Raw genomic sequence first — 20,409 nt, 5'->3', positions numbered from 1 at the left:
GATTTTTCTTTCCATTTTATTTTAAAGATTTAGTCATTTTGCTGTGTTTTTGTCATTTATATTAGTTTTGTTTTTAAAAAGTGTCTATTTAGTTTTTATTCATTTTATTTCAGTGTTAGTTTTAATTATTTGTAGTAAGATAATAGTTAAATTAAATGAAAATTAGAATGCTGCCTTGGTAAATAGATAAAAAAAAGTTTTTTATATTTAATTTCAGTTACTGACTATTTTATTTAAATTACCTTTTTTCTTTTCTTTTTTTGTCTCTGGATGTGCTCATATTCACTCTTACACTGCAGCATGGCCTCCTGCACAGCTTCCATCTCTTGTTTTAGACCAATCTCCTTCTGCTCCGAGATCATCTACGCTTTAAGAGCTTCAGTTTTACACAACACCTCATTCTGGACACACAGGAGCAACATTCAGAGTTACTAAAGGGCAAAAGAAGAGGTGGAGAGACATGGGATTATATCAGTTTCCACTGCAGCAGCTCATTTTGTAGTTTCTCTCGAGTGAGCACCAGCCTCCAGTGGTTAAACGCTCTCAGTTTACACACAAGTCCAGCCAGCTTACTATTCTCCGCATGAAGATCTTCTAATATTTCTTTATTAATAAAACAAACAGATAATAGGTTGAACATCACAAAGAAAGGCCTAGGTTACATTTCACACCAATCAACAGAAAAAAATATATTTTGCATAAAATACAAACTTTTGCATAAATTTTACTTAAAAAAAAAAACAACTCAACATTTTCTGCAATACTATATAATTTTAATGGCAATTTAGCATATTTCCCCCCAAATTATTGTCATGTTAATCATATAATTTCTAAATTATTAAATACATTTTTATTAAAATTTACCAACATACACCACAATATTTCCATCTTTTTTAACATTACATTAGTGGCAAGAAAATTGTCACATTAGAAATCAAAAGGCCTACATGGTCCTAAATAGGCAACATTTTTTAAATACAAATAATTAAAAAACTTAATAATTTTTATTAATTTGCTAATAAATATGTGTTTATATACAGTATATATATATATATATATATATATATATATATATATATATATATATATATATATATATATATATATATATATATATTAGGGGTGAACAATTATTTGGATTTTTTTGTGAGATATTTCAATATAACTTTAATTAAAAAACATTTATATAACTTTATAACAAAGCTCATTCTAGGGGTTCACCTCATGAAGTGTGTGAATGAGGGTCTCGTTATCATTAGTGGAGGATAATTTATTTTTCGGTTTGATGATTCTGTCCACGCCTTCCTTCCTCACGCTGCTCACCAGCTGTCACACATCATGATCCATATTCATATGGTATTTGTCCAGACGTGACTGTGGGCGGCACAGAGAGCTACATATACTGTATACTGTAGTTCATGTTTTAACAATTTTATGATAACAAAATTTAACTTTTGCGGCTTTAGTCTATATGTCAACACTGAAAACTTACAGACCTTCCTAAGAATGCATGTGGAGAAGAGCTGGTGAACCCGCTCTGTTTCTGAGGTTGAGATGTTGCTCTAAGCTTCTCTTCTCCTCCTCCAGTTGACAAACTCTGGCACGCAGAGCTGTGATGTCAGCCATCATCCCACTACACACATCAGCCACCTGAGATCAGACGTGTTTACTGAACATGTAGTGAAGAAAAACGGAGATATACACACAAACAACGCATATATCTTTCTGTAGGGGTCACTGGCCTGCATTTCTTTGGCTTCCAGCTCTTTAACATCCTGTGGATACAGATTATTCACTGGTGAGATAAACACATGCATCTTAACTTTTCACTTCACCAGCAGTTGTTCTTTAAAAAAAAAAAAAGAAACTGATGCTTTTATTCAGCAAGGATGAACTAAACTGATCAAAAGTGACAGTAAAGACATTTATAATGTTACAAAATATTTCTATTTTTTAAAAAAGCTCTTCTATTTGACAAAGACTTGGAACTGTTTTCATCATTGATAATAATACAAAATATATTTAAATAGAGAAATGTTATTTTCAATTGTAATAATATTTTACAATATTCTAGTTATTATTGTATTTTTAATCAAATGAATGCAGCCTTGACACAAAACCATGAATAGTGTAGACAAACCTGCTCTCTCTGGTAAAGAAGTTGTTCCTGCTGTTGAAGGATTTGCTCATAAAACTGGGAATATCGCTGGAAAACTTGTGATTTATTACAGCACAAGTCAGTTCATTCAAACACTCCTGCAGATGAGCGCTGGAGAACGTCACCTAGAAAACACTCATTGTTTTATATCAGTCCATTATTAATTATGGCATTGAAAATCCTATCATAACCCTATACTCTTTAAAATAAAGGTTCTTTATTGGCACTGAAAGTTTCATTAAGAACCTTTAACATTCATGGAACCTTTATAGTGAAAAAAGTTCTTTATAATATTAAAATGTTCTTCACACTACGAAAAAAAAAAAAAAAAATAAGAACTGTTCACTTAAAAGGTGGTACTGTCTCTTTTGGGACCTTTATTTTTAGAAGAGTAGCAAGAAATATTAACCTGTCCATCAGTCTCAGGCTCAACACCACTCATGAACCACTGGATGAAATCCTCCACAATCTCTAGAGAAACAGTGTGCTTCATCGAAGGCCGTTTCCACAGTTCTTAATGACATGTGAAGACAGGCAATGCATTTCAGAGAGGACTATTTTTTTTGTTGCTGTTGAGATGAAAATGTTACAATATCCTAAATATAAGAGACTAACTGTGGTGAAGTTTATTGGCTTTCTAATGACAGCCTACAGAGAGAATCAGGCCCAGCGCCATCCTCCCATCGTGCTCTTTGATCTCCTCTGGGTTCCTGCAGGAGAAGAGGATGCTGGGTAACTGTGGGGAGCTGCGTGTCATGCCGCGAGCGTGCCGACATCACTAGAGTCTAATCCTCTTCTGAAGCGCTCGGATCATGTCACACTCCATGATCTCCAAGAGTCTCAGTAACTACAACCAACACGGCAAAATCATCAGTCTGAAATGGACTATGCCAAAGATATCAATAAAAGAATCAAACTAACAAACTCCTCACAATTTAGGATTTATTATTTCTTACTTTTTAAGCATTGTGGTGGTAGACAAACATTTACAATGAATATTCCTCAAAACTGCATCGCTTATTTAGTTTTGCAGTCATAAAGCATATTGATTTGATGATTGTTCAGCTCTTTCCTTTACAGATCCCAATGTTTATAAATAAAAACAGGTAAACATCAGTGTTATTTTAGTATACTATTATAGTTTTTATTTATATTTTGAAATAGATTTTATTTTTATATTTTGTACATTTTTATTTAAATTTTTTTGTGTGTTTGTTTTTGTGCTTTAATTAGGTCATTTTTATTTATTTTTAATTCAGTTTTGTTATTTATTCTTATTTCAATTTAGTTTTTACTTATTTCCAGTTATTAATTTTAGTGCTTCAACTTAAACTTCATACCCAAATATAATTTATAGATTTTATTAAAATGTTAAATTAGTTTTATTTTTATATTTTCATATAATGTTTTTTTTTCCTTTTAAAATATTATTATTATTAATATTATAAATTATGTTTAAATTCAGATTTAGATTTTATTTCCTGTTCATTTTAGTGCTTAAACTTAATATGCTATTATAATTTATAAATGATATGTTATTATAGTATTACTAATATTTTGAATTAGCTTTTTTTTTTAATTGTTTAATTTGTGCTTTTGTCATTTTCATTTTGTCACATTCATTTTTCTTAAATAATACTATTTAGGATTAAATTGTTTTTAATTCAGTTTTAGTTTTTAGTTTAGTTTATTGTAGTCCATTAGTAATTTAACTTGGGTTATTTGTCAAGGCAACATATATAATTTTCATTTAGCTTAATTTAGTTTTAGTTTTTGTTTAGTGTAAGTTTTTCATTTATATTTTATTTTAGTTTCATTTCAATTATTTCAAAATATTTTAATATTTTTACCATAACTACCCTGTTTCACATGCATTACCTGCCATGTTTTGATGTCAACTTCTGCTGCTCAAGGTTGTGGAAGGACAGACTGAGTTTGAGACAGCAAAATCTCATGTTCCTTCTCCTCATCCATGTGCTGGGCCAGAGCTTGCATGTTGGGAATGTAAATCTCCACCCTATAACACAAGATCCTGCATCAGGTAAACACATACTGTACATATTTGTTTCACCGTAAACTTTTATGAAAGTGTTAGTGTTTGAGGGTGATGAAATGTTCATGACCTGCAAAGCTGCGATAAGTGTTTAAACAGCGCATGGGGTGTTTATTTTTTCAAAACCCATCTGTCATTGATACCAGCTCTCTTTAAAAACCTCCATCTGCTTCCACAGCAGTAAAAATCCCTGCTGCTTCATCAGGAACAGTATGGGGTCTTGAGTTTTAGACGCAAGCTCCGTTTTTCTCTCAACATTTCCCATGTTATCATCAAGAACCTAAAAAATGGCAATGAGATAAATGTGAACACACTATGAATCCATACTCTCAAGTAACAGAAACACACACCTCAAGATTAAAACTATTTTGTCACAAAATGTAACCTTTTTTTTATTATTGCAAACCAGTAGATTTCTTTTCTTGTAATTCCAAATTTTACTTCTTGTGGTGTTTGGGTTAAATGAGTAGTAGTTAGTTCCAACTTTTTTAGCAGCTTTGGTTAAGGATGTATTTTTTTCTATTCATTTTTCTCATTGGGATTTAAAAAAAAAGTCTTTGTTAATAAGTTAAAAGCCATGAAACAAACCAACCAGCAATGAGGTCAACTGATTACTAATTTTGATTTGAAGCAAAAAAGTATTTAAGAATTGACAAAAAGAAAAAGATACAAGACTTACAGTACTACCTAACAGCTTTAATTTGAACTACAATCCCATTAAGCATTATGAATGACATAATACAATTTAAAATGAGGGTAAAATATTAAACTATTTGTATAAAGTTGTTGATTATATCTGTAGAAACAATATATTTTCAGTTTATTGCAAAAATGCTGGCCATGACTCTGATTGCTGAAATTTTCTGCACAGCATCATGGGAAATGTAGTTTTTCACAACAAATTTCACTGAATATTTTATTAATACATATGAATATATATACATACATTTTAAAAAATACATTGAAATAATGTGAACAGTTGGCTTCATCAAAAGCATATACAGTCGATAAACAACCTCTGAGCTCACAACGAGTCTGTCTTTAAAGGTTTATATGTTATGGTTAAAAATCAATTCTGCTATGGAACAAATGAATGGAGTTTTTACTCTGGAACTCGACTATTGCACTTTACTCAGGTTTCTAACTTATAAACTGAATGGGAGACAATCTTTAACTGAATTACTTCTCCATCAGATGTTGCAGCGATGTCGTTGTCTCCTGTGGTCTGTAGCTGGAGCAGCGCTACTCAGCACATCATTGATGACCAGAGATACGCCCAGAATTACCCCATTAGCTTCCATTCTACAGCGGCCGTTCAGATCACAGAGGCAGAGCTCCCTGATCCCTAATGAGGCAGAGTAAGACTTAAAAATGTATCCATGGATTGCAATAAAAGATCTCCTTGGATACCATTTTTTGGCCTGAAACCACAAATTAAACACAACATGCAGTGATATTTATCAACCAACTTCATGAGGTGCATCTTGGGACCCTTGTAAACACATGTATGCTGGATAGGCCTGGTGGTTCCTCACCTAAAACTGGCCGGTTCTAGCGGCTCAGGGACAGGAAGGAAACTGGCTCCTCCCATCATGCTGTCACTCATGAGAGGGAAGGCGTGGCTTATGTTTTCACTCATGCTCTGATATGCCGAGAGGTTTCCAGAGGAGAGGAATGCCTCCCTTGTGGAGAGACAAAAAAGTACTATGTGCAAAGTACTATGTATAATGTAATTCTCATTTTCTGACATTTACTTAAGAACATCCAGGGTTATTATAGTTAAATAAAGCTAAAACTATTAAAAAAATGTTACTTGAAATCAATGTTAACTGAAATAATATATTTAAAAAATTAAACTTATTTTATTTTAGCTATTTGTCAAAGCAACATTTCTCATTTTCATTTAGTAACTGTATGTACTAAACTAAAACAAAAATGTATTTTACTTTTTAAATGTATTATTTTATATACATTACATATTAAAAACTATTAAACTAATAATAAAATCAACAAAATAACTTAAACTTAAACTAAAATGAAAACAGAACAATTTAAATAAAAAAAATTCAAAATATTAATAAAAACTATAATAGTATCTCAATAATACTCATTTATAAGGTTATTTCAGATTGTCAAATGGTAAAACCGACAAAAGACAACAAACAAAATTCATTATATTTTTACTAGTGCTGTCAAACAATTCATTTAACTGAGATTAATAACATCCCAAATTAAAGTTTTTTGTTTACATAACATATGACTGTGTACTGTGCATATTTTTATGTACAGAAAAAATTGTTGTTTATATATTAAATATATTTATATATAATATAAATTATATGAATATAAATATATACATGTAAATACATGAAATATTTTCAAAATATATACTGTGTGTGTATTTATATATATACATAATACATATAGACACTACACACATATATATATATTATGTGATCAAACCTTTTTTTAGGATACGATTAATCGTGATTAATTGTTTGACAGCACTAATTTGTACAAATATTTTTACCTTAATGTTACTACTTCTACTATTACTGTTACTTATAATAATAATGTGTACTTTAACATCTATGCAAATTTGAAGGAAAATTAGTAAATGTTATTATATATTATTATTATTAAATGTTATTTTTTCCCTAATGGTTTCACCACTGGATTTCTTCATCTGTCAATTGAAATAAAAATAAAAATAAAAGGTTTTCCAAAATGTATGAATACAGCATACATATACAAAGATTACATCTCTAATTGAACAAGAATTTCGAACCAGATTTCTCAAAAACACTCTCTTCTGTAACATCGTTGTCGTTGGCTGAAATACTGTGAAATCTGTAATTTACCAGCAGCTGATCATGTAGCGCACTGTGCAGGAAGAGCACGTCCCTGTGTAGCTGCAGGAGCCACGCGACAGCCTCTGAACTTCTGGCCTCACAGAGAGACTCAGTCTGTCACTTCAGCACCTTTGGACAAACATCAGAGCGTAGAGAAACACTGGGCTGGACGTCACACAATATCGGCTAAAAACAACGCAGGGCAGTGTGTGTTTACAGAGTTATCATATACTGATGCTCTCTCTACACCCCCCTAAAAATGGTCTAGCGACGCCCATGGACTGAAGGAAGTGTTCGGATTCCCCAGCCGAGCAGAAACAATCTGCAGTGTGCTGAGCCTGGTGACATTCCTGTAACAAGAACCCACTGTAAATCAGCTGATTTAAACACATCAAAATGATGAAGAAAATGTGTTTTAATGAGAACAGGGACACTGTGTCAATTAGTCACAGATATTTGACCTTTTCCTCCAGAGCTCTGAACATGAGCAGCACTTCTGTGTAATGAGGGAGAACACCATCAGCTGTCTCGCTTATATAGTTTTGAGGATATTTGGTGTAAAATCTCATTGTCTTCAGAGTTTCTTCCAGAAAAGACAGAGAAACTCCACTGTCACGGACTAATCACTGTCTGTCTGAGACATCTTGAGTCTGAGTCGTTCCGTCCTCGCAGACGTGAGACTGGCTGTATTAGTTGTGTATAGAGCAGTCTACGTACAGCGCGTTCTAAAGATAGACAAAAATAGAACTTTAAAAGTGTCTCTACTGTATAAACTTTTGCTACAATGTATCAGTGTTTGCGCAGTTGCTACAGAGACGCGCTTTTAAAAAATGGCGGTAAATCACAGCTTTAGATCCAAACACAAGCGAGTTCACTGGCGCAAGAAGTTACACATCACAGGTTAATATACAATTAAGGGCTCAAAATTAGAACTGACAAAATAATCAAATGAGTCGCGTGGTGTTATTTAATTGTTTTATTTTTGTTTTATTTTTTTGGATTGATTCTTAATGATCACAGAAATTCCAGTGGCATTCCTTTAGACAATTTTTAGCACAAAAAATATACTATTGTAGTGAAATTTAGTAGTGTACATGTCGCACTGTTACATTTACACAAGTGAAGGTATTTGAACCCCTATAAGCCTACTCTTTGAACCCGCATGTATCATGTATTCGTCTTTTAACCTGCAGAGGGCGATGAAAACTCATTTTATTGTGCCGACACAAGCTAAGAGGACAGACCTGTCTCAAAGACGAAGGTATACCCTAAGTCATCAGCAAGATCTTTATCTTTTTATTCGTTGTTTCACATGAAAGAGTTCGTATACTGATCTTATAAAATGCAAGACCTCAAACAGCGTATTTTAACCGAGGTAGTCAAGCCTTTGTGTCAGATGGAAATATGGCTTAAATATATTTTCTTAAAGAATACTTAAGATGGTTGTCACCTTAAACATATACAGCGATGTATATACATAAACATATACAGCGATGAACTTTTCAATCAAGCGATTTTCAATGTTAAAGTCGATAAATCAGATGCATCTTCTCTGGATTTAAATAGCTCAACATACCAAGTTGACTTGGATACAGAAGCACCGATTGGTTCGTGGCAAAAGCAGCCGATAGCCAATCAGAGATCCTCACCCAGGTGCTGTCCCACCAATGAGTGCACAAGGACACGGGGCACATTTTACAGCTATTGTCCCTGGGGGGTTGTTTTCCTCCCTGCAGAGAGCAGTAAAACATCATGAATGATTTTCTTAACACAATCAATCCCACTGATCGTACAGCGCGTATGAATGAGCGCGTGATTGCTACGTGTGCATGAATACACACTAATTTGGGAAATATATCAGCAATCAAACACAACAACAGGGGCTCCGTCTGAGTGAACATTTCATACATTTTCATAAGACACGTCTCCTTGGTAACCATAGACAATCTGGACGCCCTTCACCAACTAGAAAAAGAAAAGACCTGGCAAAGGTTTGACCCTTCTTGGAAGTGCTAGGTTTGTCCAGACACTATCTCTTCGGGCATCACAGACTTGGTCAGTTTGGGAAAGTGTAAGAAGCCATGTGACAAAACTGAAAACTTTTTGGGAAAAAATGATAGTTTGATGAGACTGAACCCAAACACACCTCAAGTCGCATCATTTTCACTGTCAAGAACAGAAATGGCAACATCATGCTCTGAGGTTGTTTAAAGTGTAAAAACAAGCATAACAGCAAGAAGATGAGGTGAGAAATTTGAATGTACATGATATTTGAGCAAATATGAGCTTCTGAAAACCAAAGATAACTTTATGGCCTGTAAAATGTGTTTAAAAAGGTACTCTTTTAAGCCACATAACCCAGAGTATTTATAGTTTGAAGCTTGTTCTGTTTTTAAAAGTGTATTTTAAATGAAAGCTGTATGGCCTGGAGAGTAAACAGGGTTTTTATTAAATTAAGTCTGTGCATTCATGAACCACATAAAACTGTGCCACTTAAATCAAATAAATTAGAGGATGTTTGCCAACTGATTCTTAGACCTCATTGAATATTGTTTGCAATTATGCAAATAATGGTTTAAAAGCATTACAATTTCCAATCAGGTAAACAATTTGAATGGACAGGCATTAAAAGAATAGTTCACAAATATATATATATATATATATATATATATATATATATATATATATATATATAAATTTTGATCAGTGTACTCACCCTCAGGTCATCCAAGATGTAGATGAGTTTGTTTCTTCATCAGATTTGTAGAAATTTAGCATTCCTTCACTTGCTCACCAATAGATCCTCTGCAGTGAATGGGTGCCGTCAGAATGAGAGTCCAAACAGCTGATAAAAACATCACAATAATCCACAGCACTCCAGTCCATCAATTAACATCTTGTGAAGTAAAAAGCTGCATGTTTATAAAAAGCCTTCATTCACCCATTTTTAACTTCAAACCTTTGCTTCCAGCTAAAATGTGAGTCCATAATCCATAAGATTGCTCCCCCAGTGCAAAAGTACTCTCATATGAATCATGTGAGAAACATGCACAAATCAAGAGACAATAACAAAAGGAAACCAATACAGTTCTAAGCAAATATGTGGTTGGATTCTTACATGCAACTTTGCTTCACAAGATGTTAATTGTTGGACGGCAATGGTGTGGATTATTGTGATGTTTTTATCAGCCATTCGGGCACTCATTCTGATGACACCAATTCACTGCAGAGGATCCACTGGTGAGCAAGTGATGTAATGCTAAATTTCTCCAAATCTGTTCCAAAGAAACAACCTAAAGTAAATTTGATGAACTATTCCTTTAGATCACTTGCTTATTTTACAAGAAATTAAAATAAAGACTACAGAAACGCTTTGTGTTGTACACGCTTTATTTACATGCACCTTGCCTTGTACTACCTGGTTTACATTATCCAAGATTGAAATACACAGGTAAAGTCAAGCAAACACTGAGTGGATGGTAACTAACAGCCAATTGTGGTGTAAGGTGTTACACTCGCAGATTACGTTCTCAATTTGTGTTAATTCCCTTTTTAAGATTAAACTTCAAAATGAATGAAGATTGTAGCAGTTCTTTTGACAAGTACAATGATCCTACCCAAACAAGATGAAAATATCAGAATTAAAAGCATGTAAAGGAAGCAAATTATGATGTTGAAAATTCATTACACAATTTAAAACCAAGTGAACACAGAACAATCAAATTTTTATAGTCATCTTAAATTCTGTGACTCCAGCTGATTATAAAAAGCAGATTATAAAAAATCAAATATTGGGTGTGAAGCTGAATTTAAGAAAAGGTACATTCGACTGTGATGTTAAAACAACATTAGGTGTAACAACTGAAACATCTGCAAGCTGTCCCTGAATGGCACTACTATATCATCAAACAGAATAGTTGCATTATTTCTCATCAGCCTTGAATTTGGATGTCTGGCATGTTCAAGCTCAACAATGAAATACAGTACAGCATAGGTGCTTTCATACATAGCTTATCCGTACAGGCTGTAATACTACAATACACCTGCACTAAAATCTAAAACCATTAGGATGCTTAAAACACACTGCCATCACAACTGATACACGCTTTCTATTAGCACCAGCCATTGTGTAGATATATACACATAAATGCTAAGAATGTGACATGTCAGCTGTAAGAACTGACCCAACACAATTTCACTTAGCACCAAATGCTCTTAGCTTCATTTTTTCCTGCTACAAATACACAAACATCTAGTGGTCCTTAATCAGCACTCCAAAATGTTTAACTGTTAATATACCTTATCTCTAGAATGAATCCAATATTTATGTGAGACACACACATATATATTCAGTGTACAGCACATATACACATAAGCACTCTGGGCCTCATTCATGAAATACAAGCACAACAGAAATGAATGGTTTGCAGAGAATTCTTGTGTAAATGGTTGTCAATTTACAGTAAATGCACACAAACACTAAATGGCATAGAATGCAACCATTTAAGAACTGTTTTCAGATGTGTAAATTGTTCATAAAACCATTGGTTTTACAAACAATTTATACAGCAATGACTTCATGAATGAGGTCCTATGTGTGTGTGTGCGCATACATACAGAAATACAAATATATAGCTCATAATCTATTGGTTGATGGTTGACTTTGGAAATGAACACGGTTTAGAGGTGACGGAGATTCTCATGTTCAAGAATTCTGAGAAAGATAAATGCACAGGTTGTGTTAGGAAATCCATGGGAAACACTGACAAACTAGTTTCATACAGCAGAACACTAAATATATAGCTTATTATCATATCATAGTTCACTTTTCTGTAAAAGGAGTCAAGGATACATCATGTTCACTGGTTTCACAAAAACACAACCTCTTCCCTTTCTCAGTTTCACGAAAGAAAAAAAAAGTTGGAGACAGAGACAGATTTTCCATGGCCATTTTTTTCGGACAACAGGCCATTTCTTCAATTGTCCTGAGGACTAGTTTGGCAAAAGGCAAGTGTTTTGTTTTGAGGACTAGAAATCTATTAATCTCAATTACAGTTACATGAAACTACAACAACCTAAGGGGCACCTACAGACTAGAGTTGACTTGATTTCAATGGGGATAAAGTATCACAACGACGTAGAAGAAAATGCAATGGGTTTGCCAAGTGACACAACCATAAATTGACAATATTTTAACTGTCTCTGCAGTGCAATCTGTCATAAGTACCAGCTGAATAATAGGAAATCAAATTCTTGCTTGGTTTTCAAACAGACCCAACTTTTTCCACCCTCCCAAATGCTTTCATAAGAGATTTTTAGTGTAGGCACCTTCATATGCAGCGGTGGGTTTTGTTTTCTAGATTAATCAAGGGAGGTTCAGTTGTGACCTTCTCTCTATGATCCTCCATATAGGTACCAGCTGACCAATAAGAATTTTCAGTTGATTTTCTGACTGAGTGACTCTTTCCACATTCCCATTTGCTTTCATGACAGATTTCTCTAGTGTGTAGGCACCCTTGTACGCAGTGGTGGGTTTTGGAAATATTTCTATTCTAGACGAACCAAGGAAAGTTAAATTGTCTATGCCTTCATATATAGGAAACCCTCACATTTTACGATCATCAACTTGTCATAGGTACCAGTTGACCAATCACTTCTTGAGAAACCAAGTTCTCACTTGGTTTTCAAACTGACTTCCAAACTTCCGAATGATTTTGAAGATGTTTTCTAGTGTGTAGGCACCCTTAAATGCAATGGTTGGTTTTGGGGATTTTATATTCTAAGTGTACTAAAGGAAGAACAGCTGCCCAAACCTTTTTATATAATATATATATATATATATATATATATATATATATATATATATATATATATATATATATATATATAGACAACCTTCTCTCCACGGGGCTCCACATGTCGAGGGACCAATTTACTAATGAGTATTCAAGATTTCTGCTTGACTTTCAAACTGACTCCACTCTTTCCACACTCCTAAATGCTTTCGAATTTTGTATTCTAGATGGACTAAGGAAAGTACTGTTGGCCAAGCCTTCATATACGTATAAACAAACTACTCTTTACTGTACTCCACTTACCATATTCCAGCAGCTGAGTTCAATACCTAGTCATTGGCGTTTAGATAAACCTGCAAGCACTTCAAGGTTAAATTGTTGAAACTCTTCACAACATCCATCAACCAGCCTCAATCATGACGTTACAAAACATACAGCCACAAAACTACAATACTGACTGGGTAAATCATTGACATTGACTCAAACTCATTCCAACAGATGTCAAATAGCTTTTCTACAGCATAATGTACAGTTGCTTTACAGTGGACAGTTGGCTCAAATGCGGTGTTCTGCTCCGTCCCTACATTCCTGGGCCTGGCTGGATCAACCTGGCACCCAGCTTTGGGAGGAGGTTCGTTTGGAACTCGAGAAGCTCCCTGAAGTCAGGTTAGCATTCTGAGAGGAGATGAGATGCGAATCGAAGCTGAACTCCAGGCCCTCTGCATCCATCAGATCGTTGCGGGTGATGGCGTCCATGTCGCAATCGAAACTACCACTTAACACCTCGAGATCCAAGTCAGATGGGAATTGGTCCTGAGACACCGACTGAACAGAGGTCATGCTGCCGTTGAGACCTGCCAACAACGAATCAGAGGAGTTGAGCTGCATAGATGTGTTTCTGAAGGGAGACTGTTGAAGATGTTGCTTCATCAAGCTTTGGTAGTCTGACTCACTGCTCGAGACACAGTTCATCCGCCATCCAGATGGCAACACCTTCTTGAGCCCCACTTGTCCTACAGGCCCAGCCTGGTTGGACATCATAGGGTCATTACGCAGCAACAGGACACTGCGACGGGCATTCTGGGAGGAAAGGGAGGCACTGGCTTGCGACATAAGTGGATCAGATTGGGTAAGAAGGACATCGCTGCGATTGTTGGACTCTGAGCTGAGCAAGTCCTGCAGACTCTGATCGCTAAAGAGAGAACCGCAGGAGAACGTGGCCTGCTTGTTTTCCTGGATCGTTTGCATTGGAGATTGCCTCAGGCCAGTGACGGATGGAGGGCTAAACATGGAGTTGGTGCCATAGCTGCCAGATGGAATTGCCAGACTGCTCCCAGAGCAGCTGAAGGTAAACACAGGACTTCCCTGTAGGTTGGCCCCACTCTCGTCTTGGCCCGGAGACTGGGAAGCCGTCAGGCTGATGTTATCTAGAAGGTCGTCCATTAGGTTGTCGGAGAGGCCATCATTGAGGTTCATGGTTCCTGTGAGATCAGCTAGACGGGGTAGTTCGGTCAGTCCAGTGGACGGAGACATACTACTAGGGCTTGAGTACAGCATGGGCGACAGTGGGGAGTCGTCATCAGGAACTTCATCCACCTCAAGGTTGGCCAGAATTGGGGAAAGGCGTCCGCTTAGGGTGCTGGCATTAGAATTAGTGCGGGAACGGAAATCCGTCCAAGCGTCGAGCTCGTCGCTACTGCGGGAGGTTGGGCTACCGGTCCATTTGGACAGGCTGGAGGAACTCTCGGAGCTTCCGTCCTGAGTGGCCTGAAGAGCAGCTTTCTTCTTTGCGGCACGGCCACGGGCGCTCTTTATGAGCTTATTACTGTTGTCCATTGAAACAGCACGTCTCCGTGGCGCTTTACCCCCTTTTCCGCCATCAGGGTTAACCATCCACCATGAACTTTTTCCTGTTCCTTCATTCTGGACCCGGACAAAGCGACTGTGGAGTGACAGGTTATGTCGTATTGAGTTCTGCAAAAAGAGAAGAGTAGATCATGAGCAGTGCATCATAAGTCATGCGATTGAAACATTCATATACTTCTTGTTTTAGATTCCTCAGCTCCATATCTTAACAATCTGGCCATTAAGAATTAGAATAATGGCCTCATGTTCAAGCAAAATAATCTTAAACTCTACAGAGCACAATGCTGACTTGATTGCTTTAAACAGATTAAAGGGTCATGTGACCCCTCTGACCAATAGAGTCCATTTATGTATGTCAAGAATTTAAAGCCTAGGTCTTCAACCCCTGCAGCTGGGTACCACTGTCCTGTGAAATTTTATTTCCAACCTGCTTCAGCACACCTGCTTGTGTTTTTTCAAGTGATCCTTAAGAAGACCTTGATTAGCTGATTAGATAATAAGGATATAAACTAGGGCTTCCCCCCTAATAGTCAACTAATCATTAGCACTTGCTCTTAAAATACTTCAAACAAAATTTCATTAGTCGCAGAAAGCAGAAAAGAAAAAAAAAACGAAGAAAAACCAATTCACAGGCGAAGTCAACCAGTCTGTGACTAAAAGATTGTTAATGGCTGGTCTAGGGTAATACAGTACATCGGGCAGGACATCCAAATGCTCGCCTATCATTCATGGAGATGGAGGCACCGCTAACCTCACTTGCTCTTAAAATACTGGTCATTTTTGGTCATACAGATAAGAGTAATACATCTTTCGAATCTGTAAAGACTATGTTTATTTGTGTGCTATCACAATAAAAACAAAACTTGTTTTGTGAAATAATGAAAGCAAACAGGATGCGCTTTCTGCCGTCTCAGTCTGTAAACTTGAGCATTAAACACTGTGTATATCTTTCCCTTACAGACAAAAAAAATATCTATAGAGAATGAAATGTCTACTTTAAAATGAACCAATTCAAATGTAAAACAAATATTCTCAGATTATGTAATCCGTATGAAACCTGCATACAGGTGCATAACTACAGAAGAGATGATGAGTCAGTGTCACCGACTTCATCTCTTAAACAGAGAACAAAGAAAGCACTAGTTTATCTAAATATCAAAATGTTAATGCAGTCTCCTTACTGTTTTTCCCTGACACATTCATAATTATTACTTCTGCAGGTGTGCTGTGGCAAGTTTGTGTGCTTGAGTGCTTATTAGGCTATGTAGGCAATTAAAGGCTCATTAGAATGATTTAAATGGTTTATTAATAAACGTGCTATTAGTCGACTAATGCTTAAAATGAACGACTACTACCTTAGTCAAGGACAGCCCTAATATAAACAAATAAATAAACAAGTAAATTAAATTAAACTTGTAAAAAAAAAATAATATTTAACAAGTATGCATTTGTGGTTCCCACTGAGGTTTGCAATCAAAAGGCCTGTCCTGAAATTCAACTTAACTTGCACAACACTTTTAAAGTATACAATATTCCAAAGCAGCTTTATAGAAAAAAAGTACTGTTCTCATTAGAATTTCACACATACTGTTCAAATTGGTCTGGTCTCTGTGGTCAAGACCAATCTACAAGTAAATCAACCCACTCTACGCTGTCCGTTGGGCTGTGCAGATAATTGGCCTGTGCTGTGAAACTCAACTGGGTAACTCTGAGAGTTTGGTTTTTGGCATTTCACGTATGCAAAAAAAAAAAAAACAAGGCAATTTTAGGCACACCAGTGTAATCACTAATGAAACATCACATTTGGTGACCAGGATTTTCTCAAGGTAGTAATGCACCATAATACTAGTCAACTATCTAAAATTTTTCCTACTGCAGAGAAATTGGAAAGATTCATGGAGACTTCCTCAATCGTGTACAAAGTTTAAGAGAGCAGTGCAGTGCAGTGCAGTAAAGCTGAATTAATGTGGACTGCAGCACAGAAGTTTCCGCAATCCATAATGCAGCATAAAGGGATATGATAAAATTCACAAGCGAGACATGGTTTTCCTCTTTGATGAATAGTCAAGCAGTCTGCATCTAAAAATGGTGTGAATTTATCAAATGCAAAGCCTGCTACATCTTGTAGAAAGCTGGACTCAACACTGTCCATGTCCTTTGAACTTCTCAAAGAGTGAATGGGCTGACCTCATAACACTTCACTACCATTAATGCCTTTGCTTCAAGCCTATTACTGGATTTAATCCAAGACAGAACTTTCTCCTCTCTAAGAACTCATTCTTAAAGCAGTTTTCCTTTTTTTGCTTAACTGAATTGATTGGATTGAGAATCTAATCTAAGACATCCATCAGATTGTTTGTTGACATTCATAGCTACATCATTACCAACTAGAAATGGAATAAGAGCAGTATCTTCAAAGACAAATTCAATCAGGGTTCAAACCAGTTTGAATATTTAATTTATTCATGTTTGCTCATAGCAATTGCAACTGAAGAGCATATTTGACATATATTCTATGTTTATTATATCCTAATGTTTTTGAGTCCAAAACCTAGGTTTGTTCTCGACAGTTTTCATGAGATTTATACGTTCATAAAATTTGCATTAGTAAACCACTGCATTAAATAGAGTGTCAGATTATGTGAATGTAGCACTGCAAATCATTTTAAAGATTGTGTGGTGCTGCTTTCAATTGAATTAAATCTACACAGGACCATGAAAAATAACTGTAATAGATGAAAAGAGGGGCTGAAATCATCTGAAAGCCATGATGCAGTCCCTTTTGAGCAAAGCACCACTCAGAGCAGCACTGGAGCGCTGCCAGTTTACACAAATGCTGTCTCTCGGAGTCAAACACCAAAGCGCTTCACACGTTGCTACACACTGACCTACATAGTTTCCAGTCAGCTGATTGCTTCTTATGCTGTAGCTGAGAGCCAATCAGAAGTGGAGGTGGGGACAAAACAGCCAATAGCAACCCTGACACTGACGATATGCCCATGGTTTCTCTTTTTTTCCTCCTTCAGTGGCAGGCAGAGGCAAACACTCTGCAGGATGGCTTTATCTGCACTGAGTACAGCAGACTGTTCCTATGATCTCATTGGAATTTTCTTTACAGAATCACCAACATGTCTGTTTTAGCAAATACACAGAATTTAAACATCCAATTTGGCAACTAACCTTGATGTCACTATGGACTGCTATCATCATGATGTGTAAAATATACATTTGACTCTTAAATGTCTCAATGATTATGCAAAAAGGACAAAAGTTATTCAAATTAGGCATATTGTGGAAATATTAAACACAACAAATTATAAATTCATTATTCTATTTCCCCTACTTAAAACCGTAAATCTACACAAACACAATCTTAAAAATAAAAACCACAAATAAATAAAAATAACTTTAACATAACTAAAAATTAAAACTAAATCTATAAACATAAAAAAAAAAAAAAAAAAAAAAAAAAATTAAATTTCTTGTTTGGGAAGGTGCCAAATCATCTTTTTAAATGTAATATCTGCACAACAGCCTTACATCTGCAGAACTGCACAGGGATTTCCCGAGGTATTTCTCGAATTCAAATCCAGCTATAACGAGAGCATTCATTAGACCTGATTCCATGTTGGATAAATTGCTTTTCCAGGCCAAGCTAATCCCTCAAATCAAACAGGGATGAGAGAAGAGAGCATAGCAAAAGCCCTATATTAAGTAGTGAAAATGTTATAGATATTGCTACAGTACATATCGTTCTTTTGATTATGCTTCATTACTTTTTTGAGGAAATTATGAGGAAAGCAGGGGCACTTAAAAGCTTTTTATCAGGGGCACTTTCCACAATTTATCTGCTGTAACGCCCTTTGGCATGACCACAACAGCATGCACTTTATCAGCAAACCACACATTTCCAGCATCCGTGTAGCACCCTGTAAGAATATAAGCACCAATATGGGGGTGAATTCTAGTAAACTGGGACACTTTTTGCTATTGAGATGTCCCAGTGAAACTGAATTCACCCTATTACCTGCAACAAAACGGATTTTGAGAACACAAACAGTCCCTAATATGCACGTGAAGCAAGACAAGGTTAAAAAGCAGCCCGTCTCTTTGACCTGACGTACCTTCCATCCTGCAGAGCTGTTGCTGTCACCTTTGTCCTTGAAGTATGGCACATTCCGGACCATCCAATCATAAATCTGGGCCAATGTCAGTCGTTTCTCGGGCGAGCTCTCGATGGCTTGAGTGATGAGGTCTGCGTAGGAATAGTTTCCCCAGGCGTTCCTGCGGGCAGAGGATTTTCTGGGCTGCTGAGGAATCAGACCGTTGATGCTGGAGTCATTGCATGCGGGCAGAGCATGTTGGGAAGATAGAGGAGAGCCGTAGGAGTCTTTATCACTGACGGCAGCATTGGTTTCTATGGCAGGAGCAGCAGCAACAGCCTGGTTTCCTTCTGTCACACTGACAGGCTTTGACGCGCCTGTAATGCCACTAGATGCTTGTGCATCATCGTCAGTGCCATTTTCATCCACCTCTTCCTCAGGAATGATTCCCACATCTGCTGGTTCTGCTTTCCCAGCATTGGACTCTGGTCTGGGCAGAGGCCAGGTGCAGGACCTGGGCCTTTTTTGGGGCTCGAAATCAGGGTCTATGTCGACGTCCACGTCCACAGCCAAGGGCTTATCTATCTCCTCTGCCATATTTCCCGGACTCCTTCAAATGAATGATGTATGGACGGCTTTTCTGAACACAACAGCAGCCGTGGCCTCGTGCATGCCATTAATGGGTCACTTCTAGAGTCCACATTTCATGCGGGACACTTAAGGAATCGAACTGATGTCGTGAGATGTTTAGAAATATTTACAAATGCGCTCATGGCCACTTCCAGCACACAGAAGAATTCGTTTATGAATCTCGCTCGTTTTTGGTTAGTTTTAAGCGTTACATTAACGACAAAACGAGCGAAAATGCCCCCAGTCGACTCGTTTAATGAGCTTCCGTGGTTCAAAAGCATCAAGAATGGAACGGAGCGGACGGTCGAATTTGTAACATTGTTGCACGAGGTCGCTCTGTGAATGTGTTACACTGTAACATTACATCATAATGCGAATGTTAGATTGTTTCAGAAAGCAGCTGCCGCCTTTTAAATTCGCTGATTGAAAGCGATCAGAAGGGCTGTACGTGCGCGAAAGTGTCCTCAAACAATCCAGCCATACCTCCACAGCCGTCCCGCTGCAAATCAGCACGAATGAGTCCTAACACACACACGACTTTCCCCAATAAACCTCCATGATCCCTCTTCCATGTCGGAGCAGGACGTTGCGTCCCGCAACCCGGGCGATCCAGCACTGCTGCTCCGCTGCAAACTACAGAGCAGAACAGCAACACAAAGATCATCCGCCCCCTGGAACCAGTCGGAGGAACTGCTTCTTAAAGGGCCGGAGAGCAGCACTGGAGCTCACCATCTACTGCCACACACGTCTTCTTCACATTACACAGATATGCCATCGCAAGAGCTCTTCTTTAATACACTCTCTCGAATAATGGCTTCTAGACAAAGTGCCTCGCACGTAATAGAATGTAACTACATTTTTTATATTCTTTGAAATGTATTTACTATGATTTCACAGGTCCTGTTGGTATCTGCTGTAATAGGTTTATTTTTATTAAATGATATTGTTGGAT

The 20,409-nt window shown here is 36.7% G+C and overlaps 1 protein-coding gene and 1 long non-coding RNA gene across 2 annotated transcripts; both read right to left on the bottom strand.

Moving 5' to 3' along the window:
* Window positions 1–1,130: 1,130 nt before the first annotated feature.
* On the bottom strand, window positions 1,131–7,646 carry LOC109076129. The gene is made up of 9 exons (XR_002015342.2): window positions 7,525–7,646; window positions 7,073–7,413; window positions 5,395–5,893; window positions 4,282–4,491; window positions 4,037–4,175; window positions 2,568–3,005; window positions 2,141–2,283; window positions 1,497–1,775; window positions 1,131–1,374 (listed from the first exon to the last, which is right to left on the bottom strand). It is a non-coding gene; the product is annotated as an uncharacterized LOC109076129 (long non-coding RNA).
* A 5,298-nt stretch (window positions 7,647–12,944) lies between these two features.
* Window positions 12,945–20,229, bottom strand: LOC109075720 (forkhead box protein O3-like). The gene is made up of 2 exons (XM_042743028.1): window positions 18,849–20,229; window positions 12,945–14,832 (listed from the first exon to the last, which is right to left on the bottom strand). The coding sequence occupies exons 1-2, from the start codon at window positions 19,422–19,424 to the stop codon at window positions 13,462–13,464; spliced, it is 1,947 nt and encodes a 648-aa protein (XP_042598962.1). The 5' UTR covers window positions 19,425–20,229; the 3' UTR covers window positions 12,945–13,461.
* Between the last annotated feature and the right edge of the window lie 180 nt (window positions 20,230–20,409).

This window comes from Cyprinus carpio, chromosome B17, assembly GCF_018340385.1.
Source record: "Cyprinus carpio isolate SPL01 chromosome B17, ASM1834038v1, whole genome shotgun sequence".
NCBI lineage: Eukaryota > Metazoa > Chordata > Actinopteri > Cypriniformes > Cyprinidae > Cyprinus > Cyprinus carpio.
This window is presented reverse-complemented; position numbering and strand designations above follow the sequence as displayed.

Coding starts and splice junctions, on each gene's coding strand:
- LOC109075720 (XM_042743028.1), bottom strand. CDS start 19,424: ATGGCAGAGGAGATAGATAAGCCCTTGGCTGTGGACGTGGACGTCGAC. Junction 14,833..18,848: donor ACAGCTCTGCAGGATGGAAG/GTACGTCAGGTC, acceptor CTCTTTTTGCAG/AACTCAATACGACATAACCT.